At 38.9% G+C, this 25587-nt stretch overlaps 2 protein-coding genes across 2 annotated transcripts; both read right to left on the bottom strand.

Moving 5' to 3' along the window:
- Positions 1-1799: 1799 nt before the first annotated feature.
- Positions 1800-4910, bottom strand: fev (FEV transcription factor, ETS family member). The gene is made up of 3 exons (XM_041807765.1): positions 4862-4910; positions 4105-4176; positions 1800-2341 (listed from the first exon to the last, which is right to left on the bottom strand). The coding sequence occupies exons 1-3, from the start codon at positions 4908-4910 to the stop codon at positions 1800-1802; spliced, it is 663 nt and encodes a 220-aa protein (XP_041663699.1).
- Positions 4911-17447: 12537 nt separating this feature from the next.
- Positions 17448-19791, bottom strand: cryba2b (crystallin, beta A2b). Its single transcript, XM_041807507.1, has 4 exons — positions 19634-19791; positions 18623-18764; positions 18115-18257; positions 17448-17595 (listed from the first exon to the last, which is right to left on the bottom strand). The coding sequence occupies exons 1-4, from the start codon at positions 19789-19791 to the stop codon at positions 17448-17450; spliced, it is 591 nt and encodes a 196-aa protein (XP_041663441.1).
- Positions 19792-25587: the final 5796 nt, after the last annotated feature.

The following is a 25587-nucleotide window of genomic DNA, read 5'->3' on the forward strand; positions in this document are numbered from 1 at the left end:
AAAATAATAAAATGTGGTCACAAAATACCAAAATGTGGCCACAAAATACTAAATTCCTGGCCACGAAATACTAAAAGGTGGCCACAAAGTACTAAATTCTGGCCACAAAATACCAAAATGTGGCCAGAAAATAATAAAATGTGGTCACAAAATACCAAAATGTGGCCACAAAATACTAATTCCTGGCCACGAAATACTAAAAGGTGGCCACAAAGTACTAAATTCTGGCCACAAAATACCAAAATGTGGCCACAAAATACTAATTCCTGGCCAGGAAATACTAAAAGGTGGCCACAAAGTACTAAATTCTGGCCACAAAATACCAAAATGTGGCCAGAAAATAATAAAATGTGGTCACAAAATACCAAAATGTGGCCACAAAATACTAATTCCTGGCCACAAAATACTAAAAGGTGGCCACAAAATACCAATTTTTGGCCACAAAATACCAAAATGTGGCCAGAAAATAATAAAATGTGGTCACAAAATACCAAAATGTGGCCACAAAATACTAAATTCTGGCCAGAAAATACCAAAATGTGGCCACAAAATACTAATTCCTGGCCACGAAATACTAAAAGGTGGCCACAAAGTACTAAATTCTGGCCACAAAATGCCAAAATGTTGGCCACAAAATACTAAATTGTGGCCAAGTTATAAGTATAACGTGCGCACGAAATACTAATAAATAGTATCAATATCATTCCTGGACAGCTGGGTAAGCAAATCGAGCGCACCTTCTCTAATTTCTGAGGTAGAGGCAGTAGAGGGGCCAACGCTACACGATGGACAGGGAAGGTATGATTGAATTTATTTTAGTCTGGGAACGAACGCCTTAAATAAAATTCAATCATACCTTCCCTGTCCATCGTGTAGCTTTGGCCCCTCTACTGCCTCTACCTCAGAAATTAGAGAAGGTGCGCTCGATTTGCTTACCCAGCTGTCCAGAAATTATATTAATATCATAAATTAGTATTTCGTGCGCACGTTATAGTTATATTGTGGCCACAGTTTGATTTTCTTTTTTTTTTTTTTTTTTTTTACCATGTCATGTCTGGGGCTCCGTGATGATCAAACATCCACGGAAACGGCGCTTAATGAGAATAAAGCAAATAAAGTCAAACAATAACTGCCATGGTCATTCCACAGCCACAAGATGGCGCCATAGTCCATTAACAATGGCTGATTTGCTCCAATACACTACCTGTGTGCAAAGACAATGACAGAACTCAGGGAGGGAGGGAGTGACGGCAAAGGAACAGAAAATGAGCTCTAAAGGGTACAAAAACAGACAATCTGTGTTTTTATACCGTATCACATAATTTTCTATGATTTTCCAGACATTTTTTGTCACATTGTTTGATAAATTCCACATTCCTAGACTTTAAAAATTACATTTCTCTCAGAGGACCTCCTAAATATCGTGCGTAAAAGTTCCGATCGTGGCGCGTAATTGTTGTATTGCGCGTAATTTTATGGGTCATTCTTGATGGCCTCAAACATTTTTATGCACAAATGAATTTAACTGGAGGGTTGTAAGGCAAAATATTCTTACTAATGAATTTAATTGTTTAAAAGTCGATTAAACAGCAGGGTCGACGCAGATACCTGCCCAGATTTACACGTTTAGAATAAGTCCACATTGTCGAAACTGACGGTCAAATCTAACCAAATAAAGACAGCCTTTTCATCTGCTGTCGGCCAACACGGATCCTTCCGTCCTCTTCATCTTGCCATCGGTTGCTGCATAACCTGCGGTGCTTCTACTTTTACAGTTAGTCTAACGGGTGCATTCAGAGTCAGTTGTAATGGCTGTTGATGTTACTCAGGCTGTTGATGTTGTTGACACAGCTGATGTGAGACGGAGACACGGTGCCAAAAGGCCCTGGAGGCTGGAGATTGTGGCTGTGATACAGAGCCGCAGGAGGGGTGCCCGGCCAGTACGAGAAACCCGACGGCCCCACGCCGGGAGCCACGAGGTTCAGTTTGGAAATCCCAGAGAACGGGATCGGGGAGAAGTTGCCCTGAAACTTGTAGATGGCCTGCTCCGTGGTGGTCGGCTGACACACCTGCGCCAAGCCGTGGAAATCGAACTTGTAGGCGTAGCGCTTGCCGTGGACTTTGGTCATGATGTTTTTGTCGTAGTAGTAACGCAGCGCGCGGCTCAGCTTGTCGTAGTTCATGTTGGGTTTGCTTTTGCGCTCCCCCCAGCGCCGAGCCACCTCGTCCGGGTCTATGAGCTTGAATTCGCCGTTGGTTCCCTCCCAGGCGATGCAAGACATGTTGGTGCTGTCAGAGAGGAGCTCCAGCAGGAACTGCCACAGCTGGATCTGACCGCTGCCTGGACGAGGACACAGTCAGCGGATTAGTGGAGAAGATATGGGAAATAGAAATTAAACGCAGATCAAAACCATCAAAGAAATCAAAGAAATTACGCACAGCAAAAAAGGTTGAACATAATCACACCAGAGTGTGTTTAAACATGGATTATGCTGACCATATTAAAAAAGATTTAAAACAACAGAACTTTAGTCCCAGGAACAATTTTCCTCCATCTGTGCGCATCTCAGCAGACTTGTCTTTTTGGATAAAGCTTTAATTTAAAAGCATCCATGCTCCACATTTGGAAACTGATTCTCTAGAGTGGATTTATCGTTAATTTCCCTGTTTTAAAATGTAATATTGCTGTATGTAGTGCTATATTTGTGATGGTCCTCTAGTGGGATACACTTTCAAAATGATTAAAGATGCAAATGGCTTCATGCACCTGCTGACAGTGCGGATTTATTTAAATCAGGGGAATAATGAGCGGAGGAAGCGCATGTAGAATCTGCGTCATTATCTCTGTTATTATTCTGATTTGCCACAGTGTGATTAGAGAAGACAAAATCAGTGAAAGACTATTGTTAGTCTGGATTTAAACGTATTTGTATTTTTTAAACTCAGTTTAACCCTTTAAAGCCTGAAAAAACAAATTATAGCCAGAAAATTCTAATTTCTTGGGACTGAAATGATTATTTCACTTTCTACTGAAATCCCCCAAAATTCAAACTTCCATGAAATTTAACATTTTTTTGTATCACATTTAATTCATCAGGTGTTTTTAGAAACTGATCATCCACTTGAGGGCATTTTTATCATTTATCAGATTTTATTCAGAATTGTATTTTAGTCATTTATGATCATATTGATTAGACAGAGGTATCATAAAAGTATGTATCAAATATGATGCAGCAGGCTTTAAGGGGTTAACTTGATTTTATTCATTTATTTAACATTGTTTTTGAACCATGTTTTTAAAAGCCAAATAGTTCGATTAAAAATGTTGATAATGATGTTCATAAACGCGTCCAGGTACCCAGTGCGTCTTAAAATACGCAATAAAAACTAAAACTAAATAAATAAATAAATGGATCAGTGACATGAGACAAATCCACACAAGGTAGGAGGAGAGTATGAATTTAGTCAGAGGCTTTGATTTAACTCCTTAAAACCTGAAAACACAAATTATAGTCATAAAATTCTCATTTTTTGGAACTGAAATATTTATTTCACTTTCTACTGAAACCCAGAAAATCCACATTTTCCATGAAATTTAACGATTATATTTTTTTGTACCTCATTTCATTCACTGGGTGTTTTTGGTAATAACCCACTTGAGGGCATTTTGTCATTTATCAGATTATATTCAGAAGGTTTTTTTAGTAATGTATTGATTATATCGATTAGATAGAAGTATTATAAAAGTACGTATCAAATATGATACAACAGGCTTTAAGGGGTTAAATCGGGTGCGTAATTTAAGCAGTTAAACCCACATTAAAGTTAATATTGTCTCGAATGAATTTACACCAAAATGATGTTTTATCCAGAGCATTTTGGCGCGCGAGTTCCTCCAGCCTGTCGGTCCTGCAGACATGTTTGTGCTTTCACAGTAAAACATTTCAAATTAGTGTCAAACACTATCTCCTTATTTCTAATGTCATCATCGATATTTTAAGATATAATTAAAGAGTGTTAGGCACCTGTGATTGGCTATCAGGTTAATGTGAAAGAGCAGTTCCCTGCGCATTGTCTGCCAGGCCGTTGAGCGTATTTTCTTACCTTTCTGCACTCCTGTGTTTATCGGACCCCAGGTTGTTCCTTTGCTTTCTTTCAACAGATTTTCTGTTGGATCTGAAATAAAAACAAACATTTTTGTAAACATAAGTTGTGCTTTTTTTTTTATATATAAATCCTAACAGTGAAGGCCTTTAATGGCACACAGTCTGGCTATAGCTCCTGCGCGTAATGTCTAATCTTGTTTTTAAAATGACAGAAATGCCCTTTAAAATTTTCAGAACGTTCCAGAAATATTAAGCCTGGACCTGATTGGATCAGTTCAAAGAACAAAAAAACGTTAAAGTTCTGATATTAAATCGTTTGTATATATTTTTAAAAATCAGTTTCAGGAGAAAAATGTGCCTCAGAGAGGAAAAGCAGTGTGAGATTTGTGTCAGCAGTGCATTGGTCGTTATTTAATGGAAACCATTAAAACCAGAGTAAAAGGAGATCAAATGTAGACTAAAATAAAAGTCTAAAAAGGGATAAAAATCCTAATGGTGTCCTGGTCCGCTGCGCGCCTGATGCTGGAGCGTGTCGTCTGTGCGCTCTCCTCTCCGGGAAGCCAGGAAACGCGTCCAGGAAAAAGGATTTCCGATTTCCGACAAAAGAGCAGACGGGCTTTCAGATTGAAACCTCTGAACAATGCTGTGCCCCGAGACGGAGCATCCCCGCCTCAGGACGGCCACACCAGAGCAGAATTTCAAGCATTATTAGCCATTATTCCCATAATGCTGCACGGCAGGACTAAATGACGAACCTGAGAGATACATGTTGAGCATGAGCTTTCCTCCGCAGTCCTGTCTCATTGTGTTCACTTGTTCAGAAAGGCTTGGATTTCATTTCGGTGGTGGCGGAGGAAAAGATTTTTATTAAACTTTATCTCATAACTGGGATCTGGAATAAATGCGGGTGGACAGATTGAAGTTTCCAGGCAACTGTCACTGGCCCCCATCTCTGAGACAATATTCAGACAGCAATTTCCCCTGGTGCATTGCTTTAATTAAAAGAGCAATTTACCTCTGTCAGCCCGCCTGGTGCCCACAATAAAAAGAGGCCGATAGAAATTCGGCCCTTATCAATCCGCCATCACAGTTTAATAAAGTTTCCGCGTTAAGATCTGAGTTTCTATGGTGAATTGAAGTGTTTGACATGGAAACCAGTTCAGATCCTCCTCACTTTTCCGCCTCTTTACCTCTGGGCAAACAACAAAGAGCGATTTCATGCTGGAAAAAGAATATTTACCTTGAAAAACACGCCTCAGTGCGCGTGAGAAAACAAGAACATCTCATCCCCCCTGAACCTTCTGTTTGTGGGTTTAAGGTTATACAGCCTCCATGTGAGGATAATGAGGCTGTAACTCTAAAACCATGGCCTCAGTGAACGCTGACGTCATCATGGGCTCTAACATACATGTGGTCAGTCATGTGTGCTTTTGTTATTGATAAATGATAAATCACTGCAACGCTAATGATCAGAAAAATGTGGTTTTACTCTGCTGCTGAAGGGCATCGGTTTCCAACCTGGGGTCTGGGCACCCCAGAGGGACACCTAATATCTCACAGGGGTCTCAGCTTGTCTGCTCTAACAGTAAAGGAGGGGGGCTGACTGGCTGCTCGGTATGACTAAGGTGCTAAATAGTAAACTAAAACTGGGTGCTCTTGGAAAACAGGGGAAAAAAAACTGTCAAAAAAAAGGGGAGAAAGCCAGGCACTCCAAACACGAAAAAGTGCAAATGAGGAAGGAAAAACTAAAAAGCCAACTCATTTCAACCAAACTGGTCATCTTCAGTGCTAACAGCCCTGACCAGTTTGGTCGAAACATGTTGGCTTTTTAATGATTTGGCCTGGTTTTCTCCCCTTTTTGTCTGCTCTAACGTTGACAAAGTTAATAGTAAATATGTGTCTTTTTAAAATCATGTAACATAAAGAACGACTGCAGGCAACACAAAAATGTTTTAAAAAAACTGGAGGATCTGTAAAGTTATGAGAAAAACAGTTGAAATATTGGAGACAAAAACAACATTTTTGAGATGATAAAGTTTTATATTTACAAGAAAACAAATTCAGAGTTTCTGAGTTTAAAAAAATCCTAAATTTACCATTTAAAAAAGGAAATTTCATAGTATAAAAGTCATCAAATATGATTTCTAATCCTAAAATAAATCACATTTTTAACCTCCTAAGACCCTCCATCCACATATGAGGACATTGCATTTTGGCTTTCCTACATTAAAGCAATCATTCTTGGTATTAGAACTGATGTGTTCAAAATATCCGAGTTCATTGTATTTTCTTGAAATGCTGGGAAAATTTGCTGCTTGGATATTTTAGGGAATTTTCTTGGAAGTTATCAAAGTATTTCTATTGAAATTAAGAGAAGACGCTTGTATATTTGGGAGGGTTTGAATTTTTTTTTTTTTTTATGCATTTTCATTGGAATATTGGAAAATTATTACCAACTTTTGGGAAGTTGGATTGTGAATTGGGGCTTCAGGATTGGCCTTTGAATTTGTCAGCATTGTTATTAGAAAGCTTTAGGGGTTCGGGTTATTTCCATCATTTTCAGGGAATTTTGGAGAACATCATCTCACTACATTAGCATGCTGGATTTTAATTTCATATTAATGATTCATTTCACAATGGATTCAAAGTTTCATCTTTATTTTATTTTATTATTTATTTGTTACAAGGGACAATGCACATTAATGAACATGGACGTGTAAATGTCCCTGGCAGGTTGATGGTAGATACAACAAAGAGTTCATTCAAAAAAAGGTGATTTAATAATCAAATGTCTTCAGAGGTCATCCATGTTAGCAGAATATTCTTGTTTTCTTAAATGTTTATTTACTAATTTTACCCTCCGTATGATTCCTGTGCTACACCCCATCACCTATGTTCATGGCAAAAACATGCATAAAAATCAGTATTAAATCATTTAGAAAAACAATTATAAACACTCTGACATTGATGTGTGCAGCTTTTCTCAGTTTTACTATGTGCCAAAAGTAGTGCCTAATGCTCCAAGCAACCTCAAAATACAGTTATCATAGGTGGGCATGATTTATGAGCAACATATGACCTCCAGTGATGAAGAGATCTGATCTGCATTCAGAAAGAGTTCAGACCCCCTGCACTTTGTCAGTTTTGTAATGCTGCAGTCTGATGCTACAGTCATTTAAATTCATTTTATTCTCATTAATCTACACGCAGTCCCCCATCGTGGCAAAGTGAAAACAGAATCAAGTAAATTTTTGCAAATTTATTTTTTTTAAACTGAAGTATTCAGACCATTTGCAACAACACTGTAAATTTAGCTCAGGTTCCTTTCAGTTCTCTTGGTTGTTGCTGAGGTGTTTCTACAACTTGGACCTGGGGTCCACCTGTGGTCAGATAGATTAATTGACAGACTCCAGGTCAAACAGCTCCCCCCTTGGAAAATTGTGCATATAAATGCCCAGTCAGCAATACATTTCAGGGAAGCATGCTCCTGGACCCTCCAAAGTCTGGGCTAACCCTGGATAACTAACACTTCTAGCTCCGCCCCCACAACCCAGATTTAGATGCTTTATTTTAAATCAGTAAGGCGACCCCGTCACTCCAAAAGAAAAGAGAAAAAATAGTTTGTAATTCATGTGATTTATGTGTGCTTGCTTTATTTCAGTAGCGCATTTTGTTGTTTTGCTGTTCGGAGCAACAGACTGACACTTTCACTTAATTTTTCTTTTTTTAATGCACTTATCATATCTGCCTAGATTCAGGCTCTGTTTAGGCATTATTCAAAAAGTATTGATGTAGCAGCAATATTAGATAAAACCTAAAAGTTACCCAACCAGAGTCAAAATAAAGTTTTAATAAATTATCCAACAATTACAGTGAGGCAGATCCCTGTTGACATACTGAAACATGGATTATTGTATCTCTGTGTGGTTTACTGTTTGCAAGAAATTAAACCTGTTTATTTTTTTTATCAAAATACTAAAACTTGCATGAATAGAGACCATCATTTTTGGTACTTTTATGTTACATCTGGCCTAAAGACATGTTCCAAAAAAACAATCTGGTGAGAGTGAGTGACGAGGCTCTCAGAGGTGATTGACTGCTGAATATTTTTTATCTCAGACTGAAGTATGTTGACTTGTTCCCAAAGGACACTGAAATATTTGTTCACTTGCTATGATAACTTTTAGCTGAATGTAGAAGGGCCTCATCTTGGTCTCTGCCTGGGGCCTCCAAATTACTAAAACCGTCCCTGTGTGTCACATTCTGGATCTCGCGGGCTTTGAGATCTTGTTCGCCTTGTCAAAAATGCAATATATGTGTCACATGATGAAGAAGACAGAGCGTGTGTCAGGTATCAGCGCAGGGATATAGAAAGAATTTCTCCTGGAAATACTGGAATTCTAAGACAATGCATATCACTGAGAATAATTTATTCTCTTCATCTGGTATCATCTTACTGCCGATCACATGCTGTCAGTGTTTTTGTTCTAGTTCTGTCACCGCTGTCTCTGTGGGTTCTTCCTCACTCCTGTGCCGCATGGATTCATCAGGATCCACCTGGAGTTTTTGTGCGAGCGACCTGCTACTGTGGGCCCACCTGACTCCAGCTAGTGGATCAGTGAGCTACAATATGAGGGTATTAGCAGGACATTAGCTTTAACCCTTTAAAGCCTGAGACCTCAAATAACAGCCAGAGAATTCTCACTTTCTGGAACTGAGATGTTTATTTAACCTTCTACCAAAATTAAAGAAAAGCTTTCACTATTTCGTATCACATTATATTAGGCATTTCTGAACTGATAAAACACTGGAGGGCTTTTTTTAACCATTCATTAGATTTTATTCATAAGGCTTTGAAGGAAACTATTGATGATGTTGACTAGATTAAGGTCTCACAAAACTGTGTATTAAATAGGCTATAGGCTAATCTGCCTGGCTGACGCACTTTTGTTAACACTGAGGCAGTGGGGTTAACGTGAGCCACCGGTTCACTCCCTAATATTCACCTTTAGTCTGGGTCAGTTGAATGTTGGATAGCTGCTGGGTTATGTGAGGAGAATTGCTCTGGGTTCTAACTTAACTTTTATCTTGCGTTATAATATTCCTGTGTGCAGCACTGACAGGGAGGACATTCTGTATCAGCCCAGCTCTGTAGGAACTGCAGTTAAGTTTTTTCTTTTCTAACATGATTTTGTACTTGTTAACGATGTTATTTTTATTGATGTCGAGCAGTATCTTCGTTCTGTGAGAATGGCAGTTTGAGTTTTGTTCATTTTAAACAGAATCAGAATCAGCTTTAAGTATTTACACAACAACGACTTTGACCACGGTGAGCTTTGCTCTCAATTTACAGGAATTAAACATAAAATACCAAAAAATAAAGATTTAGATATGTACAAGCTCTTGTTGGTATTATTTCTAGTAAGTCTGTGAGCATCGGTTGTACGGTTGCAAGATGGGCAAATGGTGCAAGGATGCTGACTAGACATGATCAGAGTCTAAAACATGCAAGGATGTAAACATATTTACATGAGGGAGATGCAATGTACACTTGAGGTGAGGCATTTTACCACAGGGAGCCTTCTTACAGCGTTTGAATTACACTGAATAGATTAATTACTTGCAGCATTTGAGCGTGCTGCAGGATTTTGTTCTAAAAATGTGAAATCTGTACGCCCTACTAAGTCCAATTTTAAAAATGTGTTTATTATGAACATTTAGATTAGAAATTTGTGGGTCCTATTGAGGAAAATTTGCCTTTAACCCTTTAAAGACTATTGTATCATGTGTGATCCACATGTTTATGAGACCTCTATCTAATCAACATGATCAATAAATCACTGAAAAACTTTTTAAATACAATCAAATAAATGAAATGTCCTCCAGTGGATTATCAGTTGCAAGAAACATCAAATCTATCAAATGTGATACAAAAAATATATATGTGACATTTTATGGCAATTGTTCTTTTTTAGGATTTCAGGGGTTAAAAGAACATCACAGCTCCAAAAATGTTCTAATTTTCTGGCTATTATTTGGCTCATCAGTGGTAAAGGGGTTAAAGTTGCACATTTTATCCTTAGATAAAACTGAAAAGAGGTCATCTGGTACTGAACTGTCTTGCTTTGTCTTAGAATTTTATGGGGTGAATATTTTGAATTCTACTTCAGCATTACCAATGGCACAATTTACCCCAACATATTTGTATCCAAAGGCTCAATTTAACCCTGACCAGGGGCAAGATGAGCCAAGAAACCCCTTTATTTGACCAGAGAGTCATATTTTTAAAACGGTTCATTTTAGATCAACAAATATTCCCACATCCTGAAGTCTTCATCCGGGTTTATTTATGGACATTGCTGTCATCCTGTCACTTTGTAAAAACAGGCTCATCTTACCCCACTCTGCCCTACAGTCTTTATTATAATATGAATTCATAATATGAACTTTGTTAGGTGTCTTGAGATAACTTTGATGATGAACAGACAACAAATGTTTAATTCAATTTAAATGAAATATTGATCAAATTCTTACAAATAGAAGTGTGATCACCCTGAATTTATTCTCCAGTGCATTTACTGAACACAAGCTCTTCACACAAACCTGAAATTCAAGCTCCTGTCTGCTGAGTGAACTTAAAGTAAACAGTTAGTCATTCATTATCTGATATTTTATCTGCTCCGTGTCACCTGACTGAGCTCACACAAGCACAAGTGCAAACACACTCCAGGAATAATGCTGTGTAGGTAGCTCACAGAGTGAGGCTGGATATTTGTCCAACAGGAAGTTTGCACATACATTTTTGTTTGTCATATGGGACTAGTAATTCACCAGTAGCATAAAGTTTCAAGCTTTCTCCTTGCAGAAAAAAATGCATTGGCTGATAATTTCCCATGCTTTTCTTCTACCACAGGCATGCTTTTCACTCTTCTCCATGCAGAGTTCCTCCAGGACTGAGCTTTGTAGGTGTGACTCTGGCGTCCCAGACTTGCTTTAGCTGCCTGTGTCCATGTACAAGTCGCAGGCAACTTAAAACAAGCCTCGAAAGCAAGATAGCATCCTTTTAAAGGTCCATGTAGGAAGAAATGCAACAAAAACACTAGAGAGAAAAGCAAACACATAACTTAACACATAGTATATCCATATGCATAATAAAGTAGTTACAGCAGAAAAGAGTAAAGTAAAGACCTGATGGTAGATCTCTAGAGGTGGTAAGCCATTTAAACAGACTTTTATATGAATGATTTGGCAAAAGTCCCATTAAAATCATAAACCCTTATTAAAACTGTGAGTTCATCCTGTGGTTTGCCAATAGATTATTAAACTTGCCTGTCAAATAAATCATGCAATGGCTTATGTCATCATTTTTAATGGCTCTGTTACAAACACAGCTTAACGGCAAAAATGGTTTAAAATAATGTTTACATTTTAAAAGCTTTTATAATTCAGAGACCAAACACCTTAGCCTGGTTACTAGAGTCATTATTGATCACCCCAGAATCTAAAGCATAAGTCTTACCTTAGCTCCCAGCGCCCAAAGGACCCAAGTTTGCAGCTTACTGGCCAACTTCTGCACGAGTGTCTCCTGTGCAAGCCTGAGTGCAGCTGCTTTAATCTGTCTGCAGAGGAATGTATATTTGAGAAAGGTGTGTGTGTATGGTTACACATTTATTATAAGATCCTGGTTTTTTGGGTGTGGGACCATGAGCCGGTGCAGGCTTGTGGGTGTGTATCACGGAATCTCACGTCCTGGACCAACAGGAGGAGTGCATGTGGAGGTAAACACAGTCCAGGATCCCGCCGTGTGACTACTGGATAAACATGATGGTGTCACATTAGAGTACACAAACAAGAGCGGAGCTACAGGAATATTAGGATGGAGTTTGGTGCAACGTTGTAAAAGGGAGTTAGTCATTAAAACAAAGGAAACGTTTTCTCTTTATAATGAATGTCGTAAATCTTCACTGTGGAGTATATGTGGTTCAAATGCAGACAGATATTACTTCTGTTTGTTTTCAGTGGTGTGCTTTACAGTGTTACTTCTACATCTGAAGTGTTTTGTTTTGTAAAGGTATAATTAGGGAATCATTAAGGGCTACATGTTGTTTTTACCATCATTGTAGCAACTTTCTGAATGCAAACTTTGCAATTACATCTCCACTTTATGAAAACAATGATAACCAAATTTGGTTATTTATAAAAGGTTCCTCAGGAAAATCAAATAGTTCCCATACCTAGGCCACTCAGCAGGGCAGAATAGGGAGAGCTCAGCCACATGGGCGCCCTGTGGAGGTTGGCAAAATCATGATATTCTAAAGTTAGGCTTCAAAGAGCACATTTTATTTCCAACGTTAATCAAAATCATCCTCCTTATGGAAGCAACACAAATTTACATTTTATTCATTGTTGCTTTGCAACCTTATCTTCTTTACTGAAGATGAGGGGCCTAGCCCAAACCCTGAAACCCAGCCCCATACCTCCAACAAATTTCACAGTTTGCACAATGCAGACAGACAGTTAACGTCCTCCCAGCATCCGCCAAACCCAGATTCACCCGTCTGACTACCAAACAGAGAAGCGTGATTCATCATCCCACATCCTGTGTTGTATACTTTACACTACTCCATCCAACACTTGGCAGGATGTGGTGATGTGAGGCTTTCATGCAGCTGCTCAGTCATAGAAACCCATTAATGAAGCTCCTGTTGCAGTTTTTAAGCTTACATTAATGCCAGTAGAAGTTCAGATCTCTTCAGCATTAGGATCAGTAGAACATCTATGAGCCCGTTAGCAGACATTGACCACGCTCTAGGATTTGACTTGGCCTTGTGCTGCATGGCTGAGTTGCTGTTGCTCCTAAACTCTTCCACTTTCTAATAATATCACTTACTGATAAAAGTACAACATCTAGGAATATCTAGGCAAGGATGAAATTTCACAAAACGTCTTATCGCAAAGATGGCATCCATCACAGTTGCGCTTGAAGTCACTGAACTCTTCAGAACGACCATGTTGTATCACAAATGTTTGTGAATGGAGACTATAGTGTATAAATGGATATTGTGTATAAAAGGAGGGCCCAGCCAGTCCTCTGGGCAGACCTACCACTGGTCAAAACGATATAATAGTGATTGTTACCATGTTCAAAGAAGTTTAGAGAATTAATGACGACATATGTGGGTAATAATAATATAAAACTCCTGTAGATAAACCAAGGTCATTAATTGTTGAGTTGTTGGTTTATCACAGACACATTGCCGCCTTCAGGAAGTTATTTTCCGTTTTTTGGTCCATAAAAAAAAAAAAAAACTTCGCCAACCACTGATCAGGACTTAGAACAGTCTTCTTACATCAATGTTGTTTAAATAAAGGTTTGAGACTCATCTCTTATAGGACCTCTGCTGGTCTCTCCTGGCTTGCTTATGAAAACAGTAGAAATAATGAAGGGATGTGCAGAGCGGCAGGATGGCCTTATTCTGACGTGAGTCTGTTAAGGTTTACTCAGGAAGTGTCCCTCTTTGACTGGTGTTCTCTGATGTTGTTACTGGTAAACAGTACTGTAACTGTTTTGACATGGTGTAGTGCCAGAGAGAACAAGAACACATGTCAGAGGACAGAATCAACAAAAAACTGCATGAAACAGTCAAGATATATGTGGTTCAGGACAGAAATAATTAACACTGAACGAGAAGCGCTTGATAGATTTGAAGAAAACTGTCTCAAAAATATTTCGTCCACACCTAAACTAAGAGCATATGAGCAGACTGAACAGAATTTTGAAACGTGTTGCATCTCATTTATCTAGAAATCAAAGATCCTTGGTTGCATCGTTAAGATCTGGTAAGGTCACTGAGGTCGGTTGATTCAAAAATATCCTGAGAGAAGACAGAGTCTGTGAATGGTGTGACCTGGTTAAACTGAGTCCCATTGTCTTCAGCATTGCACATTGAAATGAAGGTCTAAGAGACTGAGTGCGTCATGAGATATGAGGTACAGCTATTAAATAATAAGACTGTGCTTATGAGGATAAAACTCTGGGGTTCACAGTCACACCATGTGTTAAAGGTTGGGTGTTCACACACCTTTTTAACACACTTTAAGGTCTGAGAATGAAAAAAGAAACCAAATTTAGTCCTTTAATCACTCTTAAAAGTTTAAAGAATTTGGATAAATAAGGAAAAATACCTTAAATGACAAAGGTCTAATTTATTTCTACATTTGGCCAAATTTAAGGTTGATAAATGCTGATATTCACAGCCAAAATATCTGATGGAAACATCGGCAGAAACTTTGAGATCTGTTGATACTGATGTTTGCCTTTTAAACTGATATCTGCCGATATCGATATCATGTTGATAATATCGTGCATCCCTATCATCGGTGGAGATATTTCTACTACCATTCTTATACTGCAGTGATCATCAACACGAGCCACACCGGGTCAACCATGACTTCCCGTCTGGCCCTCAGAGGATTATTCAATAGAGAAAATTTGAAAGGGCAAAATTAAGGTATGCTATTGTTTGACCTTTCGTCTTGATTTTTAAAATAAACCTTTAACCTGATTATGCACGTGAGTATATCTGTAAATTGGCATCGTAGACACATTCTTACTATTGTTATCTTGATTAAAGCTGCAGTTTATTGCATCAATTTTCCGCATAAGGCTCTTTGAGAGTGCTGTTTTTCCCCATCTGAGAATCTTCACAGAAGATCTGTTTTCTGCATCTATTTTTAGCCAATCAGGGCCCAGAACACTAGCTTCAAACTCAGAGATGGACATCAAGAGAGCTCCAGGAATATGCAGCTAAAATATCTAAAATATCTCAGTCGCCCCCTTGTGGCTGACTGATCTCACTGTTAAAGGCTTAGAGTTCCATTAATTTTGGAAGGAAATAATATTTTTACAAGAATATGTTAAATAGATGAAAATGTTGATTTCATTTTAGTTTATTTCATTGTTCATTCTCCACAGCGCTGGTCAAGAAAAAGCTGGCCCTGGTCAAAACGGAGTTGATGACTTCTGTTACGCATGAATCTTTTCTGCCTCTCAGCTGTAGAAATCAGGGACCCCAGGTTTGGCAGAGTGCAGAGAACACACCACCATGACTAAGAACCAGATAGGAGAATAAATGCTTATGACTAAAGTAAAGACTAAAATGTGAGGACTTTTTATGGACTAAAACTAGACTAAGACTTTAAAGGATAGAAATGACTAAAATGTGACCTAAACTAAAAGGCATTTAATCTAAACACTAAGACTAAAATTAAAGATAGCTATAAATATTAACACTGGCGCACGTGCCATGCAGTGTTCCCCATCCACCTCAATTAATGTACCAAAAGATTTGCTGCTGTTTTGATCAGTTTCACAAAAAAATTTCAAGTTAATGCGTCAACTTTCAAGCTAATCATCTTCTGATGCTTTAGCAAAAACATGTTTACTTCAATCAGTAGAAAGCTGTGAACTAAAGATGTTACTTTTGGGGAACTTGCAGTAGTTTCAAGTTTAACCCTTTAAAGCCAAGTGTATCATATTTGGTACACAATTTTGTGAAACCTCTGTCTAATAAACATGATCAGTAATTTCCTTAGCCTTAAAATTTTACACCCTTAAGGGCCCTTCAGGGCTGAAATGGCTCACTTCATACATTAGGCTAGAAAATCATTATACAGTCATATTTTTCAACAAAAAAAAGTTAATTTTTTTAACCAATTCCCCCTCTAATGATAAAAATTAATCATAACTTTTAAGAAATTTAACTCCGTGAATGTCAGGTTCTGTTACCATGCACCCTGTTCTCTAGATGGGAAAAGTGCAAAAATTATTTATTTTCAACATAATAAATGCAAAGTAGATCTTTTTCTTCCTGGTCATCAGAACCTGGTCCATGTCAATAATTTCTGGCAACATTGCTTTTTCTGCATCATAATTTTTGATCACCGTCAAATGTAAAAAAAAAAAAAAAAAAACAAAAAAAAAAAAAAAAAAAAAAAAAAAAAAACAAGTGACACGTAAGCCCTTAAGGACCAAAATGGCTCCTTTCATAATGAGGTTATAAATTATTACACCTTCATATTGTTAGAACTTTTTTGCTAAATCTTTTAAACCCAGTCCTCCTCATAAATAATCATATCTTAAGAAGACATTTAACCCTTTAAATGCCAGGTTCTGTTTAGGTTTCAGGCTTTACAGGGTTGATTTATAACACATGGTGTGACTGTGAACCATCTGGTTTTATCCTCATATGTTCAGTCTCATTTATTATACCTCGTCATACCTCATAGTTTTTTAAATCCCTAAATTCTGTAGTTGCCTGGGATAGCTGTTTAAATGTGATGTGTTTAGGCTTGCTAATTTTGTCTTAAAAAGCTTTGAAATGAAGACGGGATAGTCTGTTTAATTAGTCTCAGTTGGTCTTCATTCTCCTCTGAGTCATGATAATGAACAAACTAGCTATGGACTCTGATCTTGGATAGGTTTAATTCTTGTAAGGTGTTATGAAAGCCCATGTAGGTGAGAATATGCTTGTATGTATGATAAGAAAATAAAAAAAACATTAAAAACAAAACACATACTTAAACACACTGAAGTCTGAATATGCATTTAACATGATATCTAACTCAGGTTTGCTTGATTCTTCATTGGCATTAACACAGACAGTGCATGGTTACAGAATGGCCAGCCAGTTTTCTACTGGTTTATTTGTCTTTATTTTGTACAATTGGTCATTTAACTGTGAATTTTGACAACTTTGATTGCAACAGTCAAAAACAAATAATAGAAGCAAATGCAATCTTTGCTCTTGTTTATTGGAAATAAGAAAACAGTCTGACAAGAACAGAGTTACACATTCTAAAGCCTAACAGAGAGATTTGAAACAAATCTTCCCATGGATGCTCACTAAAAAGCTAAATATGTCGTTCAAATAAATACAAAGCGAATACTAGGTCTAAAAACAGCCAGCTCTATGAAGCTCAAAGGAAAGGGGCTCTGACTTGGCAATACTAATGCACCTGTGACAATGAAGGTGCAAACGGAATGATAGCTCTTTGGAGCCAGTCATCGCTTTTCTGAGTTGTAGTTGATCTAATCAGGTTGTTAAGAAAAAGGAAAAACCAAAGAGTCTCTAGTTTGGAAGAAAAGCCTTTATTTCCTATTTTATGAACATGCCTTAGCATGGTAGTGGAAGTAGGTACTTAGTTATCCATACAAGCAGAGCCACAGAGTGATAGAAAGAGTCTGTCCATCTACTGTTCTGTGACAGTGGTCTGTCCCAGGTTAGAGAAGGAGGGGTTAGGGAGAGTTTTTCTTTAGTCTGGTCTAATCAGACAGGAGGCTTAGTGCTGGATCCTACGAATGGACTGCACCTGGTTGGTGTGAGCCTGGGTGCCCAACTCATTGTAGTTTCTGTACTCGCCTTGGTGTCTGTCCCTCTCCAGGATGTACTGGTAACCACGGTAACCAGGGAACTGGTAGGCAACCCAGCTGCAGAGAGAACGAGAGAGGGTGAGTCAGGGTCAGATGGGAGGATAAGGTCTATCATTAAAGCAGATACATGAGCATGCGGTTCATTTAGAATGATCACAGCAGGAAAGCTACAGAGCATCTGCAGCAAAGACAGGGAGGGCAGCATCCAATAGATTTATTATTTTACTATTTATGAGTTTATGCCAAACTGTCAAATTGCATTCAATCAGCAGTGGTTAACACTAATAAGTTATAAAAAATACATAACTCAATTTTTCTAATAATTTCTATCATGTCATAGACATCATAGATGGCCTGGTGTGGTAGGCCGTGCCCCATGTATGTGGGCAGCCCTGGTTCAAGTCCACCTGTGACTCACTCACTACATGGCTCTATGCACCGTCCTATCTCTACAATAAAAAAGGCTCATGAATAAGAAAAACAGCCATACAAACGGATGGTGACCATAGCTGCAAAAGGGAAAACCAGGAGACAGAGATGGATGCCGAAAAGAAGACAAGAAGATGGAAAACTTACGCTCCTGAGTTGACTTTGATAGAAGGCACCTCCTTGCTGCACCAGCCCATGGCCTGTAGGGAGGGGTAGTCGTCACACAACTCAAACTTACGACCCTGGAAGTCCTCGCACTCGTACAGAGTCACCTTACTGTCACTGTGGTTCTACAGGGAAAGGAACGAAGAAGAAGAAATGTATAAAGTTGGACAATTCTTTTGCAGGGAAAATGCCAAATGAGGTTTACTGTAATGCAATGTGAAATATACGGCTAAAGGCTGTCAATGCTCGGTTTCAACTGCTTTTGGGTGCTAACAGAGTTAAGATATGATGGAGGAGAGGGACTGGTGAAATAGATGCACTTAACTTAAATCAAAACCAGTTTAACTGTGCCAAATAGAAGGTAGGGAGTGCCATTACAGTCATAAAATAAACCCAGCTGATCTAAGGTTATAAGGAAGAACAAGCATGAGGTAGGAGTGTTTAAAAACAAGCAAACTAGCAGAAGAGGAAAGGGAAAAGAATAACTCACAGCACATTTGATGGGTCTGAAAGAGAGCAAGTGCTCGGTTCTGTAGCCACTGTTTCCACTCCAGGCCTCAAAGCGAGGATAGTCTCCCTTCTCCAGAATAAACTGCTGTCCCTGGAACTCTGGGTACTCATAACCCACCCAGCTAAAAAAGATGGAAAGAGAATGGAAGATAAAATGAGCAAATAAAGAACAGTAATAAAGGAAAGCAATAACTAAACACCACATTCAACAACAATGAAACTGTCATTTTTGTTGAACAAAGCCCACAGAAAGGCCTGGTATGAAATCAGCATGCAGCTTCTTTTGTCTCTGAAAGCACAAAACAAACATTCAATCCTGCTGCTCCGGCCTCCACGGCTGCTGCTGCTGCACCCGCTGCTGTTTTATCTGATCGCCAGTCAGTCAGCCAGCCGTTCTGGCCCACAGCCGGCAGCTGCACTCGGCTAACTCATATCGCACAGGGTTACACTTGGATGCATGCACACGCACACACACGAATGATGCCAAGTGGAAATGCAATAAGACTGCAGGGCTGTAATTTATGGTTTTTGGATATTTTGAAGCCTCTACTTGTTGATTACAGTCTGTGCTCAAGTCCTGCGTGGTTTAATCAGAGTTTTTCAAGCAGATAGAATTAATATTGGAGTAGCAGAAATAATGGAATTTCATTAGATGCTGCTAATGGGCTAAACGTGTCTTTTACTTATCTGCTTTTCTGCATCAGTTAACATCTAACCAAATATTTAACCAAGATAAGGCTGGCATACTTAAACAGATGGCAGAATTGCCCTGTTACTGGAAATACAGGTAAACCATTGTGTTAGAAGACTACAAAAAAAGATGTATACTCCTTTTACTTTTTGCAAAGATGTCAGGACTTTAACATCCAAACAGAAGGTTAAAAAATCAGCCCAGAAGAAGTCAAATAGCTACATAAACAATGTCCACAGTATTGCACACATCTCCTCATCAAACTAAGACAGAATAAGAACACCAACACCGTAGACTTACGGTCCGTTCTCAACCTTGATGGAGCGGATCTTGGTGAAGCCCCTCTCCATGATGTTCTGGCACTCCAGCATGAACTCACAGCGCTTTCCCTGGAAGTTCTCCTCCTCCCACACTGTGATCTTGAACTGGCCCATCTGTTCCATCTGTTGAGTGTTCATGGCTGTTGCTTCTCCCTAAGGGGTTACTCTCTGACCAGGCCAGAGGGTTTGAAGAAATTCCAGTTTTAATAGATGTAAAACTGCATCAGAATCCAAGAAGCCCTACGTGTCCCAAGCTGGAGTAATGTTAAAAATCAACTGAGGGGGATGCAAATGTAGACTTTTAAGCTAACAGACTAGTATAAGGAATTATCTGAGTCAACAGCTGCAATCTTTGTATTTAAACGTGATAAATGGAGCCATCTGATTTTAGGGAGGTGAAATAATGATGCATCAGTACCTTTCTATTTTTGGATCACTTTAAAAAGAATCAAGAATGCTTTCCATGTTTGGTGGAGCAGCCAAGACCAAATACACAAGTAAAGCATCCTCTTGCAATCACTAAAAGCATCACTACTTTTTATATTTTTACTCTAGAAAATCAGTTTTCATGTTAAAGTTCACCTGTTGACTCTATATGTTATCCACAAAATAGCTTCATCTCATTTGCCATCTGGCTCCACCCCAGTACACATATCTCTTCTGACTGCAGTTTCTTATCTAAGTCTGAGGCGGTGTGTTGATATACTTACAGACGTACTGAGGTGGGACAGATCCAGTATAATCAATGTCGGCGGAGAGCCCCTCGTCTGCGTTTTTATAGGGCCGGGCCCCCTGGACCCGAGCCACTCCATTTGCCCGGCAGCCTTGCACACTCAGCAGCTGAACGGGTTGGCTGAAAGGGGAGCATTAGCCTCGTGCTTTGTGGAGGCTCCAGAGCGCCATTGTCCTCAGAGCCCCAAAGTGACTTAGTCATCAATATGGCAGCCATGGTCAGAGGCAACCTGACCCAAGAGCTCACAATGGTAACGCACTGACACAACAGTTTGATTGGTGTAGCAGGATAATAGACACATTCTGGGAGCTGATCCCCCCCTCACTCACTCTCTCACTCTCTCTCTCTCTGTCTGTTCCTCTGCTGAAGGTAAACCGGGTCCTACTGTCTGGCCCTCTGCTGAAGGTAAACCGGGTCCTACTGTCTGGCCCTCTGCTGAAGATAAACCGGGTCCTACTGTCTAGCCCTCTGCTGACGGTAAACCGGGTCCTACATTAGAGGTGGGAAAGGGCTGTGGCCTCCCACAAGTGAGTATAAGATTGTGTCCCTGTTTAATCTAAAAGACGTCCTTATGTCCTTAATTTCCAACGACTGACCAGAAAATAAGAGTGTAATAGATTAACTGCTCTTTCTAGTTAGGATAAGGGCAGAGTGGAGTAAGACGAGCCAGCTTTAACCCATCAGGTACTCCAGGAAAGGAAAAAAAGAGCCTGAGGTCCTACGGAAGCACCTACTCCTAATCTGGGATGTCGACTATCAACTGAAACTATAAGAATGCATCCGTGACAAAAGGCCTTTAAAAACGGCTCCAGGACAATAAAATGTTCCAGTGGCTCAATTTAACCCTTCACAGGGCACTCAGTGAAACACTCCTCATTCAAAATTTAAGACCTAGAATTTTATTGCTGGACATGCCATGACCTTTTTTTTTTGACTTTGTCGCTTTTTCATATATTTTTCTTACATTATTATGGTGGAAATCAAAGTGGGTTAAGTGATGGCTCCTTGGCTGTTTATGGTAAAAAAAAGAAAAAAGAAAAAGAAAAAAGCACCTATATGCACAGGCCCGCCCATAGCCCCTGAAAAACCCGTTCTCCCCTGGGCCCATTCAGTATTGGGTTCTGAAGTTCTGATTACTTATTTGTTCCACGTTTAACACCTTTTCACCACTGTTTCCACATTTGAACCATTCTTTTTCTACTTTTTAAGGCCTTTTCACTGCTTTAACAGTCCATTTTTGAAAGTAACTTTGGCCCTTTTGTAACACATCTAACTAACCAACTCTCACTACCAATTTTCACGTTGTTGTTTTTTTTTTGCCTCTTTTATTTAATTATTTTCCTTTCCTCTTACAGTTATTTAACTTCCTTCTAGTTTATTCTCTGGCGTCCTGGCATTTTTGCAGGACATGGCTTAATTATGAAGTCTGACATCACTTTCCCAGTGGTTTAGTCAGTATGCCCTTACACATTGTGAACATTACTAAAACAAAAGTAATTCTGTTTTAAGAGAAATGGTTTACATTTTGAAAAAGGCTATGTTTTACTACAACATAAATAAATAAAATTATATTTGACTTCTTCGGTAAGAGTAGTTATTATTCATGTTTAAAATAAAATATGGTAATCAAAGATTAACTTTATAATGGACCATGATTTTCCTCACTTCAATGGACCCCCCCATTTGGCTGGGCCCCAGAAAGCGTTCCCCTTTAACCCCCCTTATGGCCAGACTTGTGTATGCATAACATGCTCCCGTAGTCCTCCAGCCCGGATGTTTACATGCGTGGGGGTGAAGAGGTGAGAGGGTCAGACACAACCAGCAGTGATGAGTGAGGAGACAGACCCACGTCTGCTTAACGGCAGTTTTCTTTTTAAGAAGCAGGAGAATGTTAGTAAAACCAGAATTGTGGGTACATGCTGCAGTGATGAACTGTCTTTACACCGAAGCACAACGAGTCTGAAGTTCCACCTTCAGTCAAAGCACAACTTTGCTAATGTTAGCAAAGACGCTAACAACAACACGGGACCAAGCCATGGTCAGACCACTCTCTTCAGCTGCTTCAGGACGGTTTTCTTCTTCAGCTGCTCAGATAAATGCTGAAAAGGGCTCCAAAACTTTGAGAAGTCCTGTTTGTTAAAAATATTAATCCAGTGTAGAAATCCGCGGTGGAATTGGCAAAACTGAAGTTAATTTGCGAACTTTACAGCGGAAAAATATGATGCGTTCAGGTAACCTCAGTTAATTAGACGACTGTATTCTGTGTTATGATGTATTCAAATGTCAAATAAAAATGTGAAAATGTAGTTTTTGATGAGAAACTTCAATAAATACAGTTGTGAATATGTGTTTATATTTAAGGGATAAACAATAGATGTGACAGACTGAATCATAGCTTTTTAACTCAAGCACTACTCCGCTAAAAACACTTGTAGTTTAAATATTTGCCCTTATTTTGTCTTTCTACTAAACTAAAGAAAGTTTTGATAGTGGTATTGATAAGGAAATTTAGAAATTGCTGTGATTTATCATGATTAATCACGTAAAAGCACTGATTTAAATATAAAATATTTCTTTTATACACTGAATTATTTTTGAGGTACATTATGACACTTCAAAGATTAATCCACATGCTGTTTTCCATAAAACTTAGAGCATGAAACAGTAGCATGTTGAACCTCACAAAGTTGTCTGAGATGGCTGCAGAGTCTCCTGACAGGATCTGGGACATCAGTGTTGGGGAGGGGGACTTAGGACTCAGACCTCATTTAGAGGCGAGACATGGTTGGCTTTAGAATACTGTATTAGTAATGATGGTACCACCATTTTGACCTTAAAATGCCAACAGGAGACCCATACTAATCACAAATATTAAATTACTAAGTGAGTTTTAGCAGTGATGAGACTCACAATAAAAATAAAACTGATTTGTGTCATTTAAGAATAATAAAACTGTTAGAATGCTGTAAAACTGACTAAAACCAAAGATATTTCACAATTCAACATCATAGTATACTATTATCCTAAATTATAATGGGCCATTAAAAAAAATCCTTAGTATGGCTGCTGGTTGAACTGGCCACATGCAGATGATATTTTTCACCCCCAAGTGGACATCTGTCCAAATATGGTTGCTCCATTTTTTACACTGAAATTGCAATAATTGCTAAAAATCCTATTCACACAAGACTTATGGTGACATTTAGCACTACTGTTGACCTGTATAATGTATAAGTTCCATTCACTCATCATGGTTAGTGGTAATGATGTTAGGGACATATGTTTGGGACCAAAAGAGATGTAAAACTGCATTTTGAGAGTTCTGGGGGAAACAGGAAGTTTGAGACACTCTTGGCCACTGCTCATTGGTTGGAAGCTGTGATGTCACTTTCTGTGACATTGACTGATCTCCACTGATTGGGTAAGAAAAATCATTCAGGTGTAACTGTATTACAGAGAGTTGAGGGGAGGCCATGGAGGAAGGAAGTCTTCTGAAGTGACCATATATGGTTTCTTTCCCCATAAATAAAATCACTGGATAAAATGACACATCTCGAGCCAAACTGTTTTTTTTTTATTTTTTATACATAAAAAAGCATATCTCTAAAAAATTCACATTTTTTACTATCCCCATTTCTCACCTTTCTTTTCCTCACAGTCAGGCTGAAATGCTGGGTGCAAACTGACTGTGTGGTCACATGACAAGAAACGGGCAAAGCTGCTCAAAAACAGGAAGTGGGTCAACTTGCCCCATGGCTCTTCTTATCCCACTGTCCCCCGTCGTAAGGATATCTATTCAGTGACGACAGTAACCACATATTGAGACATGGGGATTATTTGGGCTTTAGAAATGAGGAGTAACATCCCCTGAATGTGCAGTATGCACAGGCCAATTACTGTAAGTGAGAGTTTATCACAGCATAAACTCACTAATTCAGGGGTTACCTAACTTTTCAGCCCATGACCCCCCAAAATACCGGGGTGACCAACTGGGGACCCCTACTATCCCTGGAGGTGGTTAAAGCATAGTGCACAGCTGTGCACATTGAAAAACAGACATGTGCAGACTTAATTTGAAGGATTATTATTTAAACATTACTTTCATTTCAGCATAAATCTCACCTGATGACTATGGCTTTATTTTTCAGTTTTGTGCCTTTATTATGAAATAATTGGTAAAATATGCAATTTGAAATCATTTAAAAATGCTCTCTGTTTTTGGAAGGCTGCTCTTGACCCCTCTCTCAGTGGGCTGGGACCCCCCAAAGGGTCACTTTAGAAACAACTGCAATGAATGAATGAATGTTAACGTGTTCCCAGCTTTGGTGCACTGATGCTTTGGTTATCAACATGTTATTCAAATGTTGAAGCTAAAAAAGAAAGCATTTCTATTTGCCTCCAACATGAATCATAACGGGGCTCGAAAACACAGGTCAAACGAACAGTCAACTGGGCAAAATATCTGATTGTTATTTTACTTTTAAAGTTGTGCATCTCAATCAATAGTGCAGGATGTACAAGGGTATATGGGGCATACCCCGTTATTTTTCAGTCTTGATGGAGTAAACCTGCATCCCTCCCCTAGGTAAAACATGATCTGAGCACACTCAGCTGCTGCTTTGCAACACATTACCCCTGACAGCCTGGAGAATATGGATGAGCTTACTCAAAATATGTATTCATGTACAGTAGCTTGTACATAGTCTATAGATCAGTGATGATCATAAAACTAAGAGGCAGTGTAAATACTAAAGGCCCATTTCAGGTGAACTAGATATGCAAGATGGCCTTCCATGTCTTTGTTTATATCACATGGAGGTTATCCTTTGCTGAATGGGTGGTTTAAAAAATGTGAGGTATAAATTTAAGAGTAAACCCATTACTCCTGGCACCGCTGCAACGGTCTTAAACATACATCGCACTTTATATTTATATACTATTCATTTTTTTGTGCAGGGCATGCCCACACATACGTATGAATGCATGCTTTACACCAGCCTGCTCCATCTACTAGAGCTGATGTGTCTTTGTGACTGTTTGTTTTGTCAGTATGTATGGTTGTATGGTTGTATACATGTGCAGGGCAGACATGTGTCCTTGTATAAAGAATGTTTTCATGCTATAACGTTTATAAGCTCCTTCATTTATCACTGCTGGTACTTGACTCGGAAAATTCCTCCTTTCACTTAAAACAGCACATA

The sequence above is a fragment of the Cheilinus undulatus genome, linkage group 15, assembly GCF_018320785.1.
Source record: "Cheilinus undulatus linkage group 15, ASM1832078v1, whole genome shotgun sequence".
In the NCBI taxonomy this organism is placed as follows: domain Eukaryota; kingdom Metazoa; phylum Chordata; class Actinopteri; order Labriformes; family Labridae; genus Cheilinus; species Cheilinus undulatus.

Excerpts from the sequence above, each read along its gene's own strand:
- fev (XM_041807765.1), bottom strand. The coding sequence starts at position 4,910 with ATGAGACAGGACTGCGGAGGAAAGCTCATGCTCAACATGTATCTCTCA. Across the intron at positions 4,177-4,861 it reads GCTCAACATGTATCTCTCAG|ATCCAACAGAAAATCTGTTG; the intron begins GTTCGTCATTTA and ends TTTTTATTTCAG. Across the intron at positions 2,342-4,104 it reads AAACACAGGAGTGCAGAAAG|GCAGCGGTCAGATCCAGCTG; the intron begins GTAAGAAAATAC and ends GTCCTCGTCCAG.
- cryba2b (XM_041807507.1), bottom strand. The coding sequence starts at position 19,791 with ATGAACACTCAACAGATGGAACAGATGGGCCAGTTCAAGATCACAGTG. Across the intron at positions 18,258-18,622 it reads TCAGACCCATCAAATGTGCT|AACCACAGTGACAGTAAGGT; the intron begins GTGAGTTATTCT and ends CTTTCCCTGTAG. Across the intron at positions 17,596-18,114 it reads ATCAAAGTCAACTCAGGAGC|CTGGGTTGCCTACCAGTTCC; the intron begins GTAAGTTTTCCA and ends TTCTCTCTGCAG.